At 40.7% G+C, this 22,466-nt stretch overlaps 1 protein-coding gene across 2 annotated transcripts; it reads right to left on the reverse strand.

Annotated features, from left to right (window-relative positions):
• Nucleotides 1-2,031: 2,031 nt before the first annotated feature.
• On the reverse strand, nucleotides 2,032-22,079 carry ECI2 (enoyl-CoA delta isomerase 2). 2 transcript variants are annotated; one of them, XM_009326455.1, is made up of 10 exons: nucleotides 22,011-22,079; nucleotides 17,645-17,807; nucleotides 16,239-16,337; nucleotides 14,428-14,619; nucleotides 13,527-13,596; nucleotides 11,594-11,696; nucleotides 9,738-9,858; nucleotides 6,508-6,597; nucleotides 3,407-3,550; nucleotides 2,032-2,584 (listed from the first exon to the last, which is right to left on the reverse strand). In XM_009326455.1, the coding sequence occupies exons 1-10, from the start codon at nucleotides 22,019-22,021 to the stop codon at nucleotides 2,429-2,431; spliced, it is 1,149 nt and encodes a 382-aa protein (XP_009324730.1). In that variant the 5' UTR covers nucleotides 22,022-22,079; the 3' UTR covers nucleotides 2,032-2,428. The 2 variants fall into 2 exon arrangements, with proteins under 2 accessions (XP_009324730.1, XP_009324731.1); XM_009326456.1 differs by lacking the exon at nucleotides 3,407-3,550.
• Nucleotides 22,080-22,466: the final 387 nt, after the last annotated feature.

Raw genomic sequence — 22,466 nt, forward strand, 5'->3', positions numbered from 1 at the left:
TCTACTAAACGTTATCGCTGATAAAGAGCTTTCAAAAGACTGAACAACTGTTTATCCCTGGCTATGTCAACAACGGCCACCACTATACTACCACCACAGTGCCATAAAAACCCCACAGAAGGAGTTTCAGGCTCACGTGAGCAACATGGGAGGGGGGGAAACATACCAGCCACAAAAGCCTTAGCAAGACAAAGCCATGTTCCATCCTCCAGTCCTGAAGGCACGTCCCCTGTTCCCAGGGCCACAGCTCTTGGCCTCCTCCTCGCCCCACACAGCTGCCGCGATTTTGCAGCCAGCACCCAGCCTCACACCTTGGGGTGCCCCGGCAATGCCTGCCCAGAGCCTCAGCGTGGTTCCTTGCCAGAAGCCCAATGGCTGCCCTCTCCACAGCAGGGTGCGCCTGGGTGGGATAGCAGAGGCTGCTGCCTCATGGGGCTGGGGCACCATGGTGGCCCTGAGCCTGCCTAGCGTGCCAGCAGCACTTGTCTCCCACCTGGGTCTCCACCTCAGCTTCTTCTTTCATTGCCTCTCCTGCCACCATCCCCTGGGCCTCAGCCACGCCTCAGTTCCCACCATTGCACCGGCCCTGGGATGTTGCCCGTGCACGTCACCCTGCAGAGACGTCCTTCCTCCCACCGCCATGCCTTGGGCCCTGGGGCCACATCCCCTCTCTGGGCGCTGGGAGGGAAGGTGGAAGAGCCCCACTGCCCCTTGGCTGTTTCACATCTGCTGGAAGCGTGCCCTCCCCAGCCATTTTCCATGGTAACAGGAAATTATTTTGGTTTCCCTCTTTCCTGTCAGCTGGGTCCAAGGCTGGTCTGAGGTCTCCCTGGCAGATTTACCCTCTCCTTCTCCCCTGTACCTCTCTACTGCTTCACTCTCCCCGTGTTTCTGTCAGCCCTGCTTCTGCCATCCTGTGTGTGACAGCAGACTTGTTTTTGCTGGTTATCCTGTGTGGCAGCACCAACTCTCACAGAGGGTTAAGGGGGAGCCTAAATACATTGAATACTTCTTAACATCAAATTTAACTGCTGTAGCATAGCTGAGTGATGCATACCCATGCTTCTCATTTTCTTTTTCTCTGATCCCATTTACCTTTTTCTTTCTCAGCAGTTAAATCCCAAGGGCCAGGTACCACATCGGAGGCAAAGTCTGGATATTAAGACCTGCTTACCATGCGAGGCGGTGGTGACACTGCCGAGCAGCCACCCTGCACATCCGTGCTGCCCAGGCACAGGTGACTTTCCAACAGCAGCACCGCAAGTTTTGGCCAAGGCGCACTGGTGGCAGCCAAAGCCATCCATTTCTGACGGCTTGTTGCTCTGCTCCAGCAGTTCCCATCCCTGTGCTGCGCCCTGGTTCTCTGGCACTTGCATCCAGATGAGAAACAGGCACCCACCTCAACCTCTGCTGCACCTATGCCAGCCTCCCTCTGCATTGCCCGTAGGCACCTGCAGCAGCCAGGATCAGAGTGCCACCTTTTGGGTTTCTCGCCATCAACACTCTTGTGATCAGAGCCTAGAGCACTGAAATTAAAGATAGCTTTCTTGTAAAAAATAAATAATTGAAAAAAAAAAAATCATCTCCTTGTCATTGAGAGGCTTTTCTTGATGAGTAACGGCTGCTTCTCCACAATTTCCTTTCATTGGCCTGAGCTAAATGCCTACCTACTTCCAGCAGCCTGACCCTGTCCTCTGCAGTGCCTGGTACACTCTCTACCCAAAGACATCCACCAACAGTGGAAAAAATTTCTGTTGAAAGAGAATTGTTTTGTTAATTTAACTCCAAAATGGTTACAGTAAAAGGTCACACTACCTTTAATGGGATTTTTCACAGAAAGAGCAACATGAAGCAATTCGTGGAAAAATATATTTAAGGTTAGAACCATAAAGCTCACAACAAACATCTTTAAGAATCTTCAAGTTCATCAAGTGAATACTTTTTGTAAGACTATTATATTAATACACCTCCAGGAACTACTTTCCCTCTCACTGAGGATGTTTAACAGAAGGAGTAAGAATCAGCACAACAGTAATTAAATACTTCTATTTATTTTTTCATTAATACAGTATTTCCTTCCCCACAGATGAATAAAAAGAATCACTCATAAGACATTTATTGAAGAGCTATCAAAATACGGTGCTATTGAATCTGTTGCTTCTTTTGGAAGACAATCTGCTTTAGTATTATTCAGAGACATCACTGCTGCCTACAGAATAATGAACCTTTTTTCCCCCCACCTAAACATCCATAATGGATCCAAGGCACGTAACATGGTATTAATTTTATGAACCAATTTTAAGCCAGTACTCAGAACAGAAATATACCACATCAGAAGGCATAAGAATTATTATTTGAAGAGAAAGTTTACTAACGATAAGGGCAGATTAAGCTATTGCCAGAAGGTGAATTATTCTACTGGTGAAGATTAGAGTTTTGATTTCTTCTGAAAGAAGCTCATAATAGCATTTACACATTCATCAGATAACCACCTCTCCTTCAGGACTTCACACTCTTTACTGTTGACTGCATGGAGCTTCTCCTTTTCCATACTTCGTAACAGTTGCTTTGACACTGCCAAGGACTGGAGAAGACAGAGAGGAACATTAGGAAGTTTGTTTTCTATACCTTAATGTTTCAGAAAATAGCACGATAAACACACTGGAATTCAGAGAGAATTGTATTAACATTGTACTACTTAGCTTTTAGTCAATCTTTTCACTGGAAGTAATTATTGCATTTAATTACTAAGACTGCTAATAAGGCGGAGGAGGTTCATGGGAAGCAAAACGGCAGTCCGCTAAGTGCTGATAATCAGAGTAGATGGGCATAAGAAGCGAAACCCATTCGACTGTCTGCAGTGCCAAATGCAACCTACGTTATCAGCAGTTGGCACGAGTGTCTCCTCTTGTCCAATGTAACATAGTACCATTGTGACTCAAGTAGTTTTGCAAAACCTAAACTAAGTGAGCAAGATGACTGAATTCAGCAAAAAGTAAAGCCACCCAGCATCATCTTGAGCACCCACAGTGCACACAGTACAATTAATATTGTAGAACCAGTGATAAGGCTCTTGAACCTAAACTATTGTCAAAATAAATATCTAAGAGAAGGCATCCAAGGCACACACACAGAGGCTGCAAGTGGATTAATTAGTTAGTTTTTAAGGCTCTTCAGCCATTGAATCTCTGTGTACAGTGCACTGTCTTAGATTCAGCCAGGGTAGAAGAGAGGTATCTGTTTCACAGCAGCAGAGGAACAGGGACAGATCTGTGCTTGAAGGAAGATATATTGAGTCTTGTTATTTCAATTAAGGATGAAGAGAAACCCAGTAACAGGATAGGTTTGGCAGGAGCATTAGGAATGCTACAGGCTTACAAGGTGGAGAAAAATTGGAAATACTGACGTTTTTGGGGAGGCTTGCATAAGCTTCTAATCTTGCCCAAACTTCCTTCTGAAAAGTCCTGTCGGGGAAGACTTCAGTCACAAGTCCCTGGGCACAGGCTTCTGCTGCAGTCAGCTTTTTATTGAAAAGCAAAATCTCATTTGCCTATATAAAGAAAAGTAGAAAGTGTGATTCAACGAGACACAAGACTTGAATCATCTGAGAGGAAAGGTACAAGCTTCCAAGTCACATTTATTTTACTCTCTTGCTCGTTAACGTCTGCCCTCTGAAAAGAGCACAGAATAGATGAAGTTGGAAGGGACCTCCAGACACTGCCTAGTTCAAACCCCCTGCTCAAGCAGGGTCAGCTGGAGCAGGCTGCCCAGGACTGTGTCCTGTTGGGTTTTGAGTATCTCCAAGGATGAAGACACTTCTCCCAAGGATGACAACTTCACAGCATCTCTGCACTCCAGCTGTGGTCCCACCAGTGTTGAGCAGAGGGAAGAATCACCTCCCTCAACCTGCTGGCAATGCTCCATCTAATACAACCCAGGATACCATTGGGTCTTCTCTGCTGCAAGGGCGCACTGCCGGCTCGTGGGCAACTTGCTGTCCACCAGGACACACAAGTCCTTCTCTGCAAAGCTGCTTTCCAGCCAGTAAGCCCCCAGCATGCACTGGTGCGTGGGATTATTTCTTCCCAGGTACAGGACTTTGCCTTCTCCTTTGCTGAAGTCTATGAGATTCTCCAATTCTCCAGCCTGTCCAGGTCCCTTTGAATGGCAACGCACCTGGTGTATCAACCATTCCTCCCAGTTTTGTATCATCTGGTGAGGGTGTACTCAGTCCCATCATCCAGGCCATAATGAAGAGGTTAAATAAGTGTTAGACCCAGTATCAACTCCTGGGCTACGCCACTAGTGACTGGCCTCCAGCTCCTATTTTTCACCAAGAGTCTACGTGCCTTTTTGAGCAGAGCTCCAAGGTTGTCACCTGAAATTACCAAATCATAAATGTGTTTGTTCACTTCCCGCAGTGACTCCAAGATTGCTAGAACATGGACTAGTAGGTTATATGTCACTGAATAGACTACCCTTGATACTTGGATGTTTATGAAGCACTTGCTCTACTCCTTACAGATTTAAACTCTGCTCAACAAAAATACATTATATTAACGCAGGCAATAATATCAGATAATTATTTGAAACTATCCAGGTTTTTGTGGGATATCAAAAGAAGCAGAAAGGGAGTTATGCCATTTGGGTTCATGAAAGGCAGGTCCTGCTTGACCAACCTGATCTCCTTCTATGACCAGGTGACCCACCTAGTGGATGAGGGCAAGGCTGTGGATGTGGTCTACCTGGCCTTCAGTAAGGCCTTTGACACCGTCTCCCACAGCATTCTCCTAGAGAAGCTGGCGGCTCACGGCTTAGACAGCTGTACTCTGCGCTGGGTCAAAAACTGGCTGGACGGCCGGGCCCAGAGAGTTGTGGTGAATGGAGTTCAATCCAGTCGGCGGCCGGTCACAAGCGGTGTTCCCCAGGGCTCAGTATTGGGGCCAGTCTTGTTCAATATCTTTATCAATGATTTGGAGGAGGGGATTGAGTGCCCCCTCAGTAAGTTTGCAGACGACATCAAGTTGGGCGGGAGTGTTGATCTGCTCGAGGGTAGGAAGGCTCTGCAGAGGGACCTGGACAGGCTGGATAGATGGGCCGAGGCCAACTGTACGAGGTTCAACAAGGCCAAGTGCCAGGTCCTGCACTTCGGCCACAACAACCCCATGCAGCGCTACAGGCTTGGGGAAGAGTGGCTGGAAAGCTGCCTGATGGAAAAGGACCTGGGGGTGCTGGTCGACAGCCGGCTGAACATGAGCCAGCAGTGTGCCCAGGCGGCCAAGAAGGCCAATGGCATCCTGGCCTGTATCAGAAATAGTGTGGCCAGCAGGACTAGGGAAGTGATCGTGCCCCTGTACTCGGCACTGGTGAGGCCGCACCTCGAATACTGTGTTCAATTTTGGGCCCCTCACTACAAGAAGGACATCGAGGTGTTAGAGCGTGTCCAGAGAAGGGCAATGAAGCTGGTGAGGGGTCTGGAGAACAAGTCTTATGAGGAGCGGCTGAGGGAACTGGGGTTGTTTAGCCTGGAGAAAAGGAGGCTGAGGGGAGATCTCATCGCTCTCTACAACTACCTGAAAGGAGGGTGTAGTGAGATGGGTGTTGGTCTCTTCTCCCAAGTAACTGGTGATAGGACGAGAGGAAATGGCCTCAAGTTGCACCAGGGGAGGTTTAGATTGGACGTGAGGAAAAATTTCTTCACCGAAAGAGTGGTTAAACATTGGAAGAGGCTGCCCAGGGAAGTGGTTGAGTCACCATCCCTGGAGGTATTTAAAAGATGGGTAGATGAGGCGCTTCGGGACATGGTTTAGTGGGCATGGTGGTGTTGGGTTGACGGTTGGACTCGATCTTAGAGGTCTCTTCCATCCTTAATGATTCTTAATGATTCTAAGAAAAGAAAATTTAGATTTTGCTGTCTCTCCTTTTATTTCTTCTTAATTTTTATTATTTAGTTTCCTTATTTCTAGAGTAGACACAGAAAGTAAGAGTATGGACAGAAGACCAATACATATTAGAACAAAACAGATAATCTAAAAGGTCTGGAAGTAAATACATAAATGGATTGCTTCACATTCACATTTGGAGGAATGGTTGAATACAAGTTACCCACAGGGTTGGCAGAAACCACTGCAACACTTGCTCCCTTGCCTGATAAAGGCAGGCTACCAAGACGTTTCTTAAGAGTGCTCTTATTTTCTTTTTTTGATCCTTCTTTATATCATTCCCTCCCTTTGCTAGAAGAAAGTTACAACCTTTCGCTATATAGAAATTGTCTCAAGAAGGTGGAAGAAACCATGAGAAGGAAAACCTTCATCGGTATCACGGTATGGCTTTACAAACGGTCACTACTCCATTATGGTGCCTGTTCTGACACTGTCATTACATTTCTTGATCTTTGTTTCAAAGACGCAAACAGGAGCTTTCTTTGAGGACTCTTGCTGTGACTCCACTTGCTCTTACAGTTAGAGGATACCAACACACAAAGGTCAGATGATCCCATATTCTTACCTTAGGTAAGCCCATGATTTTTGGGAACAGGTAAGAGGAACATCCTTCTGGGCTCTGTCCAAGCTGACTAAATGGGCTGTGAAATGTAGCCTGGGGGGGAAAAAAAAAAAAAGAGAAAAAAGAAAAAAGAACAAAACAAAGCAAATCTCACAACAGAGCACAGGACTAAAGTACTAGGATTTAGTTTTAATTTTAGAGCTTCTACTGTGACAGAGTTCACCAGAAATACATTTGAACTGTTACCATAATAGTCTTTAAATACCATCCGGTAACACTGCTTCATCCTCTCAATGCACCTAAGAGCTGACTTGGTCTGTATAATTCAATTCCCTTATCATAACAACCCCATTGATGAAGTTACCTTATTTGAATACAGTGCTTAGAGAAACTAATTTGCATGTGCAAAATCTTTACAGAAAAGATGTTCATACACTTCTGTGCTAAAAGTTATTAAATATATAGCTCAAATAACTGAAGAGGTAAAGAGCATTTTGCTTTCTGAAGGCACACTAAGTTTACTCTACTCCTGAAGAATTCAAGTAATTGAATCTTATTTCCTCAAACTTCATGCAAATTTAAGAACCTGTGGCAAAAATGCATCATGGGATCATACAAAACAATACCCTAATTACAAGTTAGAACTGAACTGGAGAATTTTATGTTTTGACAACTTACATCAACTTTAAACAAGGAAGACGAAATGCTTGCCTTTATTTCCATTTAAAAATATGAACTGATACACAAAGAGTGCACAAGTTGCCAATGCAGCTTTCACTGTAATAGAAGGTAATCATCTCTTACTGTACTGCAGATGGCCATACAGTAAGACAGATCAATAGACTTCCTAGGAAGAAAGTGAGAATGATATCATTGTAAGAAAAGATTAGACAACATCTGCCAGGATACAGGCTAGTGCAATTGGTCCTGCTTTAGCAAGGGGGTGGGGGAGGATGAACTGTACCAGGGGTACAAACTGGTGCCCCAGGAACTGGAGCAAGATCCAGTGCAGAAGGCAACGTTAACTGACTGCCCAAAATGCTGATCTGTTGTCAGACTGGGCTGCGCAGTGTCCTGTAAATGTGGTTGGTAATGATCTGCTCTTGGAATACCTGGCTGAGAATAAAACCAGATCCTGGACATATCAAAGCTGGCCACTTCTGGAGTAGGCAGTCAATGCCTAAGGCACCCCAACCAAACTACTAGAAAACGTGAAATTAAGTAGTAATTTGGATCAGAATGACCTTACTGCACGAGAGTTCACAATCCTGGAAAGGGAAGAATAGAGAACAATCACCTTTGAGAATGCTTCAATAAACTTGAAGTTAATAGGAAAGTTCTCATGAAGACTAATCGAAGTTAGACCCTACAGAAATCCTCAAAGAACTGTTACCAAGGGCACAAGTAAAAGCTGTCCCAGTGCAGGTAGGAAGGTACTAACAGATTGTCTCAGCTAAATCATGAGCTCGTCACTGACTTTAAATACAAGTACACAGAAAGTGAAAACTACATCAGACAACTAAGTATGAAACAAATAGAAGCATGCAGAGATTAAAAAAATAGAAATACAAGGCAAAAATAAGATTCATTTACCAATGATTATGTATACAAGTAGTAAAAGGAAGCTCAAGTATGAATCTCAAAGTATGAAGTATGAATCCTTCGAGAAAGAAGGATACTATTAACAGGACAAAACATTTAATGCTTATTTGGACTAAACTTCAAATAAATCTATACTAACTTATGGCTGTAGGAGATGATATGCCAAGGGGGAAGTGATTAGAATTCAAAACCGTCTTAATAAAGTGGAGAGGTACGAGTAAGAAGATGCTATTTAATACAGACAAGTTAAAGTTTGGTGCAAACTTGATATACAGTATACGATATACATTAGGGACAACTGTTTAACTGGCAACTCTACAGTAAGGGATTCAGGTGTTATAGCAGATCACAAGTATGTAAATTAAGTTAACATTGTGGAATGTCAAAACAGAAATACAGTCTACAGAATGTGGAGAAGTTGCGCTCTACTTCACATCAGTGAGACATGAGCTGGAGTGATGCGTCCAGTTTGTACCACTATGCTTAAAGAGACACAGAACAACTGGAAGGAGTCCAGAGGAATGTGACTGCAGGGCTAAGAAAGCACATGAAGAAAAACTGAATGAATTAATTGCAGCCATTCAGCTTAAAAAAAGAAAAAATTGAGAGAGTGGATGTAAACCTGAGATATATCTAACAGTTTAAGTACACTGATGGCTAAGCACACTTACGGCTATTGTAAGGGAGGATGAAAACAGTCTGTTCTTTAAGTTCAGGAACAAGAAACAATAGGTTCACCCTACAGCAAAAAAAGATCAGATGGGAAGGGAGGAAGAGGGAGAAACCCAACAATTTTTAGTAAAAGAGGAGATCCAGGTACCAGAACAGCCTGAACAAATCATGCACATTATACAAGCATACGTCAGGAGTGACATGGTCCTAGCTGATCCTGTTATGGGGCAAGCAGAAGGAGTTGGTCCCTTGCAGCTCAATTTTCCTAAGTCTCATAGTGACAAACCCAATCCAGCAAGGACTTTGAGGAAAAATCTGACACAGTGCTGAAGCAGGAGTCAAAGTACCACCCATCACAGATGCTTCTGCAAGCAAAACCTTGCCTAAAATTAATTAAGACCTTGGGTTAAGCTCTGTATCTGTTTAATAACCTTATACAAATGAATGGCACAGAACATAAAAAATAAGGCATATAATGGAATTCTGTGCTATGCCTTAAGATAGCCTTTGGTTACCTATTTGGCAAGTTACCTTAAAAGGAATCTCAAGTTGAATAAACCAAAGCTTTTCCAAAGTTACCTTGGAACACATATTAGATAAAATGCCAGTTACTGCACTTCCATTCTGTAACAATCTTTTGCTCCCCCTCCCACACCCGAAAGGGACCTTATAACCATCATTTCACATCAGCTACTCTTTACTTTACCCACTGATACAGTAATGAGTTTCTAAACTGGAGTCAGTAACTTGATAACCATAACTACAGCAGGGAAATTCCATGCATGTTAACCACTGGCTGATGCACCCCTGTGCTGGTAATTAATATAAGTGTTCCTTAATGTGATAAAAAGCCTTTACACTTGTGTGTTCTTTTCTGTCAGATTACCCCAAACCGAATAATATTTGCTACAGAAAGAGGCTTAAAGACTGCCTTGGGATCAGCTATGTAATGTACTTACCCTGTCAGAAGCATAGACAACGTCACACAATCCAAGCACTGTTACAGAGATTCCAATAGCTGGGCCATTTACCACTGCGATCAGTGGTTTAGGAAAATCAATAAAATGACCCACAAACTCTCTAGAGAGAAGGAAAAACAGAATGTAAGGGACACATCCTAGTCTTTTTCATCAAATATAAGCAACTTTCAAAACACGTGATTAGATACTGCATAATGAAAACCATGAGCTAGATTCTATGTAGCATATGTTTTTGTCCCTTTCCCAAATTAATTCTGGCAAAGAAAATAAGAACTATTTGAAATACCTGCATTTCCTTACCAACTAAGAATCAAACACATACATGACAGCCCAGCTTTCCTAGTTCCTGCAATCAAGTTATGAAAGCGCTGCCCTCTTCAGCTACAATTCCTGAATACAGCTCACTAACAAGAGCAGTCTTTTGCCCTGCCTATTTATCTGCCTATATGTCCATCCCAACTCCACCCATGGGATATCCATTCCCTTCACAGAGTCTGTCCTGCAGTGAAGCCCCAGCAGGCACCAAAATTGCAATGCTACCACAGCACAGAATTCCCTAGCGCTGTTCTGTCTGGGTTTCAGAAACAGTGTTGTTTCATTTGACAGCTACTTCTCCACCCAAGAAGTACAAAATACATTCTCAAAATATAGTATTTTTCAAAAGCAAACAGTGCTGTAAAAACTCCACTTCTCCGGCATCTCTATGCGTCAGTTGTAATGAAGCACTGTGCTTGTGCAATAGTAACAGCATAGCAAATACGGTCTTCTCACAAGAGCAAGACGAAAGACCATAAAGTACGTGTGAAACTATGCATCATGTTGAATACCCTACAAAACACTGCAGGCTGGAACACTTGCCAGATACTACTAAATAACATCTTTGCAACAGATTTGGACTGCATGATTATCACTTTGTAGGGGCAAGCTACAAAACTGAGTACTTTAGTGCAGTTCATCTTTAAAATATAAATCAAAAGAGTCGTTTGCTTTTCTGTGTATTTTAGTTTTTCAATCAATTGCAAGTGCTTGAGAAAGCAATCCAACTTGCAAGCATCTCAGATGTAATCATCATGCACAGAAGAGAGAAGAAAAAAAAAAATCTGCTTAAATAGGGGAGAAAGAAACATGTTGTTTGTTCCAAAAAACCACTTCAGCCACTGTGTCAGATGATGTCCCTGATCTCCTTGGCCTTAGAAAAATAAATCAGTTCAACAGGTAGATTCAGACCCAAAGATGGAATGATCTCCTTGGCCTTACAAAAATAAATCAGTTCAACAGGTAGATTCAGACCCAAAGATGGAATGATCTCCTTGGCCTTACAAAAATAAATCAGTTCAACAGGTAGATTCAGACCCAAAGATGGAACCAAGATCTCAGAATCCCTGGGCAATTTTGAACAAGTTCATTACACCTCATCTCTATTCAAAGAAGTCCGACAGTGAAGGTATTTTGGCATGTCCTGCTAGTGTAGACACTGCTGGATATCAAAAAATCCACAAATTTTTCATTGCAGCTTATGAACTATACAGTCAAAATCATGTTTTTGTCATTACCTCTGCATGTACTTTCGGGACTAAAAAATAAAATGGAGTCTTTAGCATCACTGTACTTAAGAAGATTTATAATATTAATCTCATTTCCTCATTTATTTCACACAATTAACACTACTTCTCCCACACGATCTTTGTGTTTATGCACATGGTGAGCCCTTAGACACAGTCATGGATGTATTGTAGCATAACTAGGTCCCTGCTGTCGTGTTTTCTAACAATGCCTGCAAATTATATTTTACCCATTACAGTAACTTATGCATATATGAAACCAAGATGTTCTACTTGAGTAATACTGCTCCATCTTTTGCCATCTTCTCCATTTCACCGGGTTGGATATTAGTAAAATTATTCAGATCATTTCCACTACTATAGTAGTCTCCATTTCCTGCAGAGAACACATAAATAAATGCACCAATGGTTTCCAAGTAAGAGAATAGAAGCTTCCATTTATTATATTTACAAAAGAATTTCATTCTAAGTGTCTAACATTATTAAGTAATTAGAGGGATTGTCTCAAAGTATACACATTACCTTAAAGGACATCTATGGTTTAAAAATAAGTTTTGACTGACAATTCACTGAAAAACAATGGTTAAAAAGCCAAAGAATATTAAATTTGAAAGATTGGGGGGGGGGGGGGGTTTTTTTTTTTTTTCAAAAAAGGTGGGGGGAAAAAAAATTATTTCTTTCTCTCCATACTTGCTCAGGTTTTTTTTCCTCTCAATTCACAATCATTCACACAATAAGATGTGAGAAACTTTTTTTTTTTTAAACAGGACAATGGAAATGTAAGTTTATGCATCTCCCTTCACACTGATGAAGGAATCAAAAGTAGACAGAATAACCTATTTAATATGTGGCAGAAGTTCCACGTTTTTTATGACCAATAAGGAAAAGGCATAGCATTCTAAGGATAAGACTGACAGCACTGCATTGAAATCATTGTACTGAAAGATGTATTCTTCAATAAGAAGCAGATAACCTGTTAGTGAATGTCTAAGTCAGTTTGAGGCACCATCAAAAAAAGCAAGGAGTATTTAAAAGCTAGACTGCATGATGTCTAAATCATCCTATGTCCCATTCACAGGATGGGATCTTTCACTGGTTAGCATATCCATTACTTTACACTGCAGTGCTCTTACTAACTATGTAAAATGGAACAAAAAGGTTTGTGCAGGGGTGTTTGCTCTTTACGCCTAGCTATACACATTAGACATTCCAGTTGTGTGAACTACCCTTCTCATTTTGTAAGGGTTGTTGTGCCTAGTCATTGCTACTGAAAGGAAACTCAGCATCCTGGGAATACAAGGTGTTGGTAAAGATCACAGTGGAGATGAATATGTATGCAATTACCTCAGAAGTAACAAGTAAATGGGCTTAAGCCCAAATTTACCTTGTGTCCACACTACTTAGCTGCCAGCCACAGCTCAAGCTTTGGCTAATTTCCTAAATGCACACCTATCTGTAACAAGGATGGGCCAGACAGGCAGCGCCTGCCCTCAGCCATTCTGTCCCTCCCACCTGTCCTTGCCACTGTGTCGTTCAGTCAGCACCAGAGACGGACCAAAGAGTCCTCTAGAGAATCCATATGACATGTCCCCAGAGCAGCTAGACTTCACAGGCAGCATGAGTTTGGGCTGCTCTTTCACATTATCACTGCAGTCATCCGGCTGCACACATCTGGTGACTGGGATGTATATAGCTGGGCCAGGTTGCAGCTTGCCTGGCCAATCCTTTCCTACAGCAGCCATAGGGGGCACGGGGGGAAATCAACATAGACTATCAGTTTTTTTCCAATGATCATAGGTAAATATGCAGTATAAACTTTCTACTGGCCATGCCAGTGCAGGATTTGAGGGGCTTGTTTTTAGCATGTTCCAGTGTATCACAGAGGTAGAGAAAATTGACTAAACCGATACCAATGAACTTCAAAAGTAGTAGTGAAAATGCTGTGGAGCAGATACATCAGCAACTCAAAAGTAATAAAGCCCTTAGGAGTATTCCATGTCTATCTTCTCATCTCAGAAAGATGTTTTGATGTAACAGCAAGCTTGCTAAAGAAACACTTTGGAAAATCTTTGGTCTATACTGGAAGAAAGATTTTTCGCACTTACACAACTCTATCTTAGTCTATATATAGGTAGATAGTTCATGTCAGTACTGTACTTTGACATAATATAAAACAAATCTGAGAGAGACATATGAAGTTTGGTACCAGTAATAACTGCTATGGTAGAATCATCTTTTCCAGCTTCTTCAAGTGCTTTGATAATTTCTCTGTACATCTGCATAAGAGGAAAATCAAAGTACAAATGTGATGCTGCAAAAGATCATAAAAAGGAGATTCACACTGACAACAAGGAACTTGAGACACAGATCAACTATGGTCCTTTTAAGTATGAAAAAAATTTGCATCCACAGAAAGTTAAGTGTTACATGTGAGGTATTTCTGACCATAAAGACACACGCTTGCAATACTCAAGACTTCTGATGCAAATCTAAAGGACAAAATAAGGTCCTTTGGAAAACAGACATTAACTGGAAATAGCTAGTTTTAAAACCTGAGAAGTAGTTTAAGCGGGCAAAATAATATATTAAAGGATTAGCAGCAGCGGGGTGAAGTCCCCATTCTGGTATCTTTGCAGTTGTGAACAGGATGATCATGTTTCCAACAGGATGGACTTACTCATGAAGATAGCTATGGGAACCGGAAGACTATCTAGACATACACACAACAGTGCTGAGCCAAAGTAGGCTGCACACATGCTTTGTTATACATAAGGCTACAGTCAAATCTCGTATCCACAAAACAGGCTAGTCTTCTTGCAGTTTGCCATTTTAGTTCAGTGCAGACCGCAATCCTACATTAAGTTTGAAAAAAGAGACACAGAAAAGCCCAATCTGTAAAATTTTAGCTGAATGGTTTCATTTTGCACCAGATGTTTATTCCTTAGGTTGTCATCGGAGTCAAGATACTAAGCCCTCATGAAATTCAGACCACCATGCTTCAGTCAGTTCTGCTAAACCTGTAGTAATGATTCTTTAAAAACTTAAGTAGCTTGCCCAGGAAAGAAAAAAAAAAAAAATCATTAATCCTCCCACGTTAATTTCTTTACCTTATGATTGATGGCATTTTTCCTATCAGGTCGGTTAAACATTATCTTTGTGATATTGTTTTTGGTGGTAACTAGTATTGTTTCATAGTCATCATGTCTGCTCTCTTCTGGAAAAGCGTCTTTCTTCTGGCCAGCAGATTCTGCAGAAACCAGACTTGAGACAAGTTCAGTATATTTCTGTCTGGCATTATCCTGTAATGACAGAAAAGAAAAGAAAAAAAAATCACACAAGATTATCAAAGGCTGAAATGGAAATCAGTTTGTTATGCTATTCATAAGATGGGTACCTATGGGGAAAAAAGGGGACTATGCTTCAGGACACACACACAAGAAAATCTCAATTAGAAAGCATTCTAATTAGGATGAGAAGAGGAACATGCTGTATTTTAACACTGCAGATCATGCTTAAAGTCATCTGGAAAGCAGCAGCAGTGGATCCACAAAATAAAAGTGCATAGATGCTGGGATGATGACATTTATTTTGTTGAAGTGTCCCCATCCACGCCTAAGATTACCAGAAAGACCTTTTTCATATTCCCAGCATTTACACATTTCTATGGATCCTTTGTTTCTGCTTTGCAGTTGGACATTTCTCCAACAAAATAAAAGTTTTTATTTTAGAACATGTGCTGCTGAAAATAAGAGTGCTGAAATGGGTCTATGGCATTTTAGAATTGCTTGAAGACACTAGTTTTCATTTAGCACAAATATGACATGCAAAAGCCTAAAGAATCCTGCCTCCCTATTACTATAGTAAGCACTGATTTAAACAAATTCTAAGTTCTTGGTTGTTACAACCTATTTTCTTGAGAGGATAAGATACTTTGAACAATTCTATAATCCATAATTTGTAGCACGTGAAATTGTCTATTCCCTCTCCACTATAACTTCAAGAGCAGATTCTTTTCCTTAAGTGTTTCCTGGCTATTCCTAAAAGCTGCAGAGCCATCTCAAAAAAAACAAACAAAAAACCAAAACACACCCCAAAAGCCCCAAAGCAGCACAAGTTATGTTCATGAAATTATGCAAGCATGTTTTCTTTTAAAAGAAAAAAATGCAAAAACCCCTCTGTATCAAGTAATATCTTTGACTGACCTCAAACTACTCCTGAACAGCAGGCCTAATGCAGCAGTGACACAGCTGGTTTGTAAAGCTTATGTTTCCTTCATTTAATAGTAGCTGAAGAAACTGTGGTAGCTATACATGATGTCAGACTTACTACAGTCTGCATGAAAAAAGAACACTTATGTATCTTTGCATCTATATTCTTCCTGCTCGCTTCACTTGAAATAAAGACTTCTCTAAAGGTTATGAAAGGTATTACAGATGACAAGATATACTGAGAAAGAATGAAGAGAGGCTCTCAATACACCACTTTTTTCTAGTCTTTTGATCAGTGGCATAAGAGACTGACTTTTTAAAATGACAAAGTTATCAATATGCTGGATTCACAAATTCGCTCTTTGTTGTAAGAACTGAGAAGCTCAGTCCATCTTTCTTAAAGGGAAGAACAGAATAGAACATAGTGTGACAAACAGTATTTTTATTGAAAGTCAACACATACATAAGATATCTTAAACTGGTACAAGCTGGTAGTAATAATATAGAACTAGGCTTACACAGTGAAAAACCCTCCAAACATTGAAGCAGTGAAGTGACTGTAGAATACAGTGCAAAACATTTTGGTGTCTGCAGCAGAGTTGCTGAACTACCATAGAATATGTTTAGACATTAGCTATTCACTTACAGACCAGGCATTTGAAGGCAGAGTAATCGACAAAGTATCTAAGTGAAACTGTAGGTATTGTCACCTGAGACAAATTGCCAAGAGAATTCCATGCATCCCACTTGGCTTTCTTGACAAAGTCCAGCATACCTGGTTTAGGAGAATTGCAGGGACCTTCAGTAGCCTGAAAAGAGAGCGAAACAAAACTTATTTAAACCTTTGATTAAAGTTCAGATGCCTTGGTAGAAAAAGATGACAACTGTTAGGAATATTTATCTGATCAGGATACAGACTTCATCTCTAAGACAGAAGGAATACCTACTGGTTGGGCAATACTCAGACAGTTCACGTACCATGAAGTTTTCAGTGCCTGCTATTTCCTAATACCTGGTGCTGGGCTCTGAGAAGGACCTAACCGATATGAGACACTAGTTTCCAAAACACCCATGCATGTTAAGTTCTCCTAGCTCAAAAATTGTGGAAGTTTTATACTTAAAAAGAAAGTTAAAGACTTGTAAGCTGCATAGGATCTATTAAGCTAGATCTTACTTCAAAGTTGGCCCTACTATGAGCAAGGGCATCGGACCAGTTGAATGCCAAGAGTCCGACCTATCCTGAAGTACTCTATGATCAGTTTTCCTGAAGAAAAGTACACAATTGGAGAGAAATATTTCAAGTGGGAGGTGGGAAAGAAAGAATACATTTTACTAATTAATAATAATGAGCTCATAAACGACCTGGAACAGTCAGCTGTCTAAGTTTTTATTTAAAGGAGCGATTGATTGCCTTCTTCAATATAAGAAGCCACAGCCTGTACTGACCCTGCAGCCAATCTTGATCCACAAATACTTCCCCAAATACCAGTACAAACCCCGCTAAGGACTTGCAGCTATTTCTACAAAGGTCGCTTTCCATGCTGTAGTAAAGAATAGCCTTCACACAAAGTGTGGAGGAACAGTTCTTTGATTTAAAAAACAACCAAAAAACCCCCTAAAAAAACCCAAACACACACCCCCCCACACTACAATGACCACACAAAACAGAGAAAGAAAAGAAAACCCAGAAATCAACCTTCAAATGTCAACACCATTATATTATAGGCCCAGCTGACTGACTGTAGATACGACAAATTTAAGAGGAAGCATGTGACATACTCTTTTTTTTCCTAGGCATAAGCCATTTTCCAAAGCTGCATCAATATATGCTATATTATATGGAAGGCATCACACAATTGATGTAAATTGGCTCTATTTCTTTGAATAAAGGTTTCTATTCAAAGCATGATTTATACGATGAAACAGGTTTGGCTTCCCGCAGAATTCAGGCAGGGTTTGAGGGGCTGGCATTTCAAGAACAGAACTTCAGCACTTGAAATTGAGCGCTTGTTAAGACACAATACATTTGAACAATGCCTATTTTAAGTAAATATTTTACAGGTCCACCCCCTCGGATTATAAATGCCCCTTACGAAACAAAATAAGTCAAGCCTACCTGTTTAAACAAAGCATAGAGCTTCAACTTAGTTTCATTCCCAGGATCCTTTTTCAAAAGCTTCAGTTGTTCTTGAGCCTTTTCAAAGTCTTTCTGGCCGACTTGCATGGTGGCTGCAGTCATGTGCAGGTGAATTGCTGGAATGCAAACAGCCTGCGCTTGCCTGTAAGTGGAAAAAATATCCCATTGCTTGGTTTGCCTGTAAGACTAGAGGAAAAACAAATATGCTGCTTTTTAAAGTCATTTAAAGTAAATGTAAAACATTAAATATTTGTACCTGCACTGACTAAAACAACAACAAAAAGGAAGATACTAAAAATTACAAGAAAGTTGCTTTAGAAGTTTGCTTTAGCTGCAACATAATTAACCTTTGGAGAATATGACATTGTCTCTCTCTAGTATGTAAAGTGCTAGATTTAATTCTGCCAGATGACAAAGAAACTATGCAGTAATATACGGGATGATCACATATAGACCACTAAATGGCAGTCGTGGTAAACTAATGTTTTGCTGTTTCTGGAATAAATCAGAGCCCTACAGGTTCTGTCCATGACAGCCAAATAAGAAACACAGAACATTTTTATTAATGGTTTAAATCTCTGTATGCAACATTAACAGCTTTATATGTCTATGAATTAAAACGAGTATGCAGCCTGTCTGGTTTTTTGTGACCTTTTCAAGTTTGTGTGCTTCTATCTAGAAACAATTCAATCTGAAAGCCTGGTTCTCCAATCAGGGCAGCATAAGTGAAGGCTAATTTCAAAAATGTACTTTGGAAAAGGACTGGCTGTGAAACAGTCTGTAGACACTTGAAAAAAAGAGGTGGTCAAAATATTCTGGGAGAAGAACTCTCCACCAGAAAAAAAAAAAGGTAATTCCATCAAAAAACCCAACCCCCACTCCAAAGAACCAAACCTAACCCAACCCTATAATGCTTTGTAAAAGCAGGTTTACTTCAAGAGGGTTTGGAATCAAAAGCCAAGAAGTCTAATAGTTTTGGTTTGTTTCAATAGGGCAAAAGCATGTTGTCTCAGCTTTCTTCGGTTAAATTGCAATATACGTTAAGTATTTTTACTATTTTTAAAGTGTTAGCTGTTTATGTATCGACGTTCCTTCTCTATTTTAGTAAAAAAAGAACAAAACCTCCCCAGCTTTCCCCATTCTAACTTAGAGACACAGCTGTCATGTTACAACATCATATATGATAGATTTCATAATCACTAATTTTTCAAATGTGACTGGTTATCTCAAATGCAGACTGATAGAATGTTTAATCATTAATTTAACCTGTTAACATTTCAGTTACAGAACCATCATTTAAAAATCATACCTAACATGACAATTCTGCCTTTTTATACACACCTAATGAGAATTTTAGAGAAATTCTACTGCTTACTTCAAGAACATCCTCATTGCTCTTATTTCTTAAATAAAATTTATTTTCTGTTGCAAGCCTAGAAGTCACAGGCAGGAAGCGTGAAGAATGCCAACTGTGTCCAATTAATTTTGTTACTCTTTCATTTCATGCAGACAGGTTTTAGTTGTCTTGTAAAAATGTTTGTAAGATCTATTGGTCTTATGTCCTATTACTGCCCTTCTGTATTAATAAAATCTAAGTTCCTGGTAGTTTGGGGCAACCAAGATTGAATGACAGAAATGGAAAGAATATTTTCTGTTATATAAAGAAATTATTTCAAAAAGAAAGAATTCCAGAATCTGCTTCAAAAATCTTATGCTAGTAAAAAGAAATCTATCTGAACAATACAAAATGGAATAAGCTATCAAAAAAGGCTGCAGGAACAGAAAAGTCTTCTTACTTAAATTGATCAGCTTTAGGCCTTTATTAACATAGCAGTGCACCCAGACAGACATGGGTTAACCATCTGCCAGTTTAACTAACGTTCACACTGATGTGTTCAGAAGACTGTGTCAGAGTTAGAAAAGTTTATCCCTTAACCAACTGGGAGGCTATTTAGCCAACTTGTGGACGTCACCTCCAGCATCAGTAAGAGCCCTTTGACAGGCAAAAGTGTACCTAAACAGATACAGGTACAAGTTTTTTAATACTGAGCTTCTTTGACTAGTCTGTCCTGGAGCCACAGAACATGATGCTCACTTTCAGATCCTACCCCCAAACATGCTTTTAAAGTCACATTTACAGGAAGAAAAAAAAAACGAGTGCAGGAAGACAGCTAGGGGTTTGTTTTGGTTTTTTCCCCTCCAATTTTGCTAGCCATCTTTGGAACTACTTGAATGCTGCTGTTCCCAAGATGATCCGTGTATCTAGTACAATTTTTTTTTGTCAGTCTAAGCAGTTACTACGCTGAAGGGGATTCAATGTTTAAAAAGGGAAATTTGGGTTTACAACATGTTTGACAATCTGGTCTTCACTCCAGCTTGGCTATGGTCATTATTATAAATAGGCTTTAAGAATCTCTTTTATGTACAATTTGATAGTGACCATAAATTAACAAGAGTTGAGGATGGGCAGCTGGGGAGAGGGGAACAGCATAGCAGCCAGTCTGAAGGTATGTACGCACACATATTCAGGGTTAAGGGCTTTTGGCATTTAGCAGGTCACAAGTTCTCTTCCTTATTAAGGATGCAAAGTGGACAAGTTAGAAGATGATGAGAAAACAATTAGGTGAATAAAAAAAAGTCTGTCTGGGGAAAGGTGGAATGATCTTTCAGTAAGTCCAAACTCAGAGTTACTTTCCTTTGCTGTTTGGTTATATCCAGTTTTACTTCTTAGCTACAAAAATGTTTGGGTAAAACACGTTATCTATCCGCTTCAAATACTCCATCTTTCATTTTTCTTTTCCTCCTTACCTACTGCTTTGTAATAGGAGATTGTGTAACTTAACTGTTTATTAAAGTCTAAAGTTTATTAGAAAAGGCCTCTTTTCTTTAGTTCTTCCTTGCTGCTTGTAGCTCAGTTCTCTGCAGGATATTTATGATTCACTTCTTTCTCTTTGCCTTCTGATCTCAGAGGAGATTTACTATACATTAGCGATGATCACCAGTTCTCAACATGCTAAGGCTAAGCTAACTGCTGCTATTTCTCTTAAAATTGCAAAGGATGAAAGCGCAAAGGAAAAATTAAGTTACTTCACAACTTATTCATCTTGGGCAGGACTTTATCCTTCAGACAGATACATGAAGAGCAGGAGCAGAGCTCCTTGACCCCAAGTAGATCACATAAAGAGTGAAGAGGAGATGACTTGCCACCTGTCAGCACATGCCATCTCTGGGACCACACAGTGACACTGTACCACAATCCCAAAGACCGAGGAGCAGGAGAGGCTGCTGTAGCCCACTACAGAGGACTTACTTCCTCCATCTGCTGCTCCCTTGTTGTGACACTGAATCCTTCTTACTCCCTCACTGACCAAATCCATGCCTCATTTTAGCAGCCCCACTGAAACCACACAAGACTTTGCCGAAACCACACAAGGCAGGCAGATAGCCTGGAACCTGACCTACAAACTACTGATGTTGAACCTGCACTTGTTTCTACCCAAGCAGAAAAAGAAGCCTAGGAAGGGCAATCAAATCAAAAACCCCTCTGTATTCCCCCTTCTCATCTACCCACTGCAACAAAGCTAAATGATTTCCTTCCCAAAGCTTCCTCTCTTCATTGCCCTGCACCTTGCAGGCAATTAGCTGCCACTGCCCCACTGTGACAAATTACCTTGTTGTACTGGCACCCATGGAAGAGCAGCGAGGGCCCGGCAACCTCCCCCAGCTGGGTAAAAAAAATGCAGCTTCCACCAGAAAGAAAGAAACTAGAGGAGTCGCAACTTGGCAGAGTAGCCACAAAGTCCACGACAAATGCCTGTGCACTCCTGCAAGAGTACTTTGCAAGCTGTATGCTCTAAAAAGAAATAAATCCTGGGCATCACTGCCTAAACCTGAAACATCCAGGCTGACAATCATTTCATATGTATTCCCTTGCCTTGGACATCTCTTTGTTCCCATTCAGTCATTCTGGATATCTTGCAAGCCTGTCACTTATCCCGTTGACTCTACCTGTTCACATAAATGTCTCTTATCCTGATAAACATTCAAACATAAGGTTCTTAGTTAAGATTTTAAAAGTCAGTTACACTGAAAGTAGTTTCTTACTGTTTAGCAAACACTGCAAAGCCTGTTAAAGACAGGGCCCCTCATTACAGTGTAGTTCTGTCACTCGCAGAAGGACTTTTATAGAGTTAAAAATGCCAACTTTTTTGTAAAATGCTGGCTGCTTACTTTCTAACTTTTAAAGCAACTTAGCAGTTTCCTCATTAAGACTAAACAGAAGCCAAAAGATCTCTTTGCATAGGAAACATCAGACATGCTCAGCAAAAGAAAGGGATGGATATACCTGAACTTCATCTTCCGTTTACTTAATAAAGGTTTTCTTTTAAGCGTTAGTAGATCCTGGGGAAATAAAGCACAGACAAAAGCAGTTAAAAATCCTATTAGGATTAAAAGCAGCGGGTGGTGCTAGAAACATGGGTTTAAAACTCCTGACAGAACTGGAAAATGCTCATTTCACATTATTGTAACTAGCTTTAGAGAGACAAGGAAGAAAAAGAACAGGAAGTGTTGTCAGACAGAAGCAAGCAGTACCTTAAAGCATCACTCAGATGAATCCTGGAACATATGTTTAATAGAAGATGTGGATATCTTTTGCACATTATGTGTAATACTTCAGATAACGCATATGACATCTCTTTGCCACGATCACTATCTCAGGGTGCTGTGATCTTTTGCACTGCTCTTTCCACACGTTCCTCATGCAGAACAGTGAGCAGCACAGTAACCACCCTTTGCCATT

Source organism: Pygoscelis adeliae, unplaced genomic scaffold (genome assembly GCF_000699105.1).
Source record: "Pygoscelis adeliae isolate BGI_AS28 unplaced genomic scaffold, ASM69910v1 Scaffold186, whole genome shotgun sequence".
In the NCBI taxonomy this organism is placed as follows: Eukaryota; Metazoa; Chordata; class Aves; order Sphenisciformes; family Spheniscidae; genus Pygoscelis; species Pygoscelis adeliae.

Excerpts from the sequence above, each read along its gene's own strand:
- ECI2 (XM_009326455.1), bottom strand. Across the intron at positions 14,620-16,238 it reads CTCTTGGCAATTTGTCTCAG|GATAATGCCAGACAGAAATA; the intron begins GTGACAATACCT and ends CTGTCATTACAG. Across the intron at positions 6,598-9,737 it reads TTGTCTATGCTTCTGACAGG|GCTACATTTCACAGCCCATT; the intron begins GTAAGTACATTA and ends TTTCCCCCCCAG.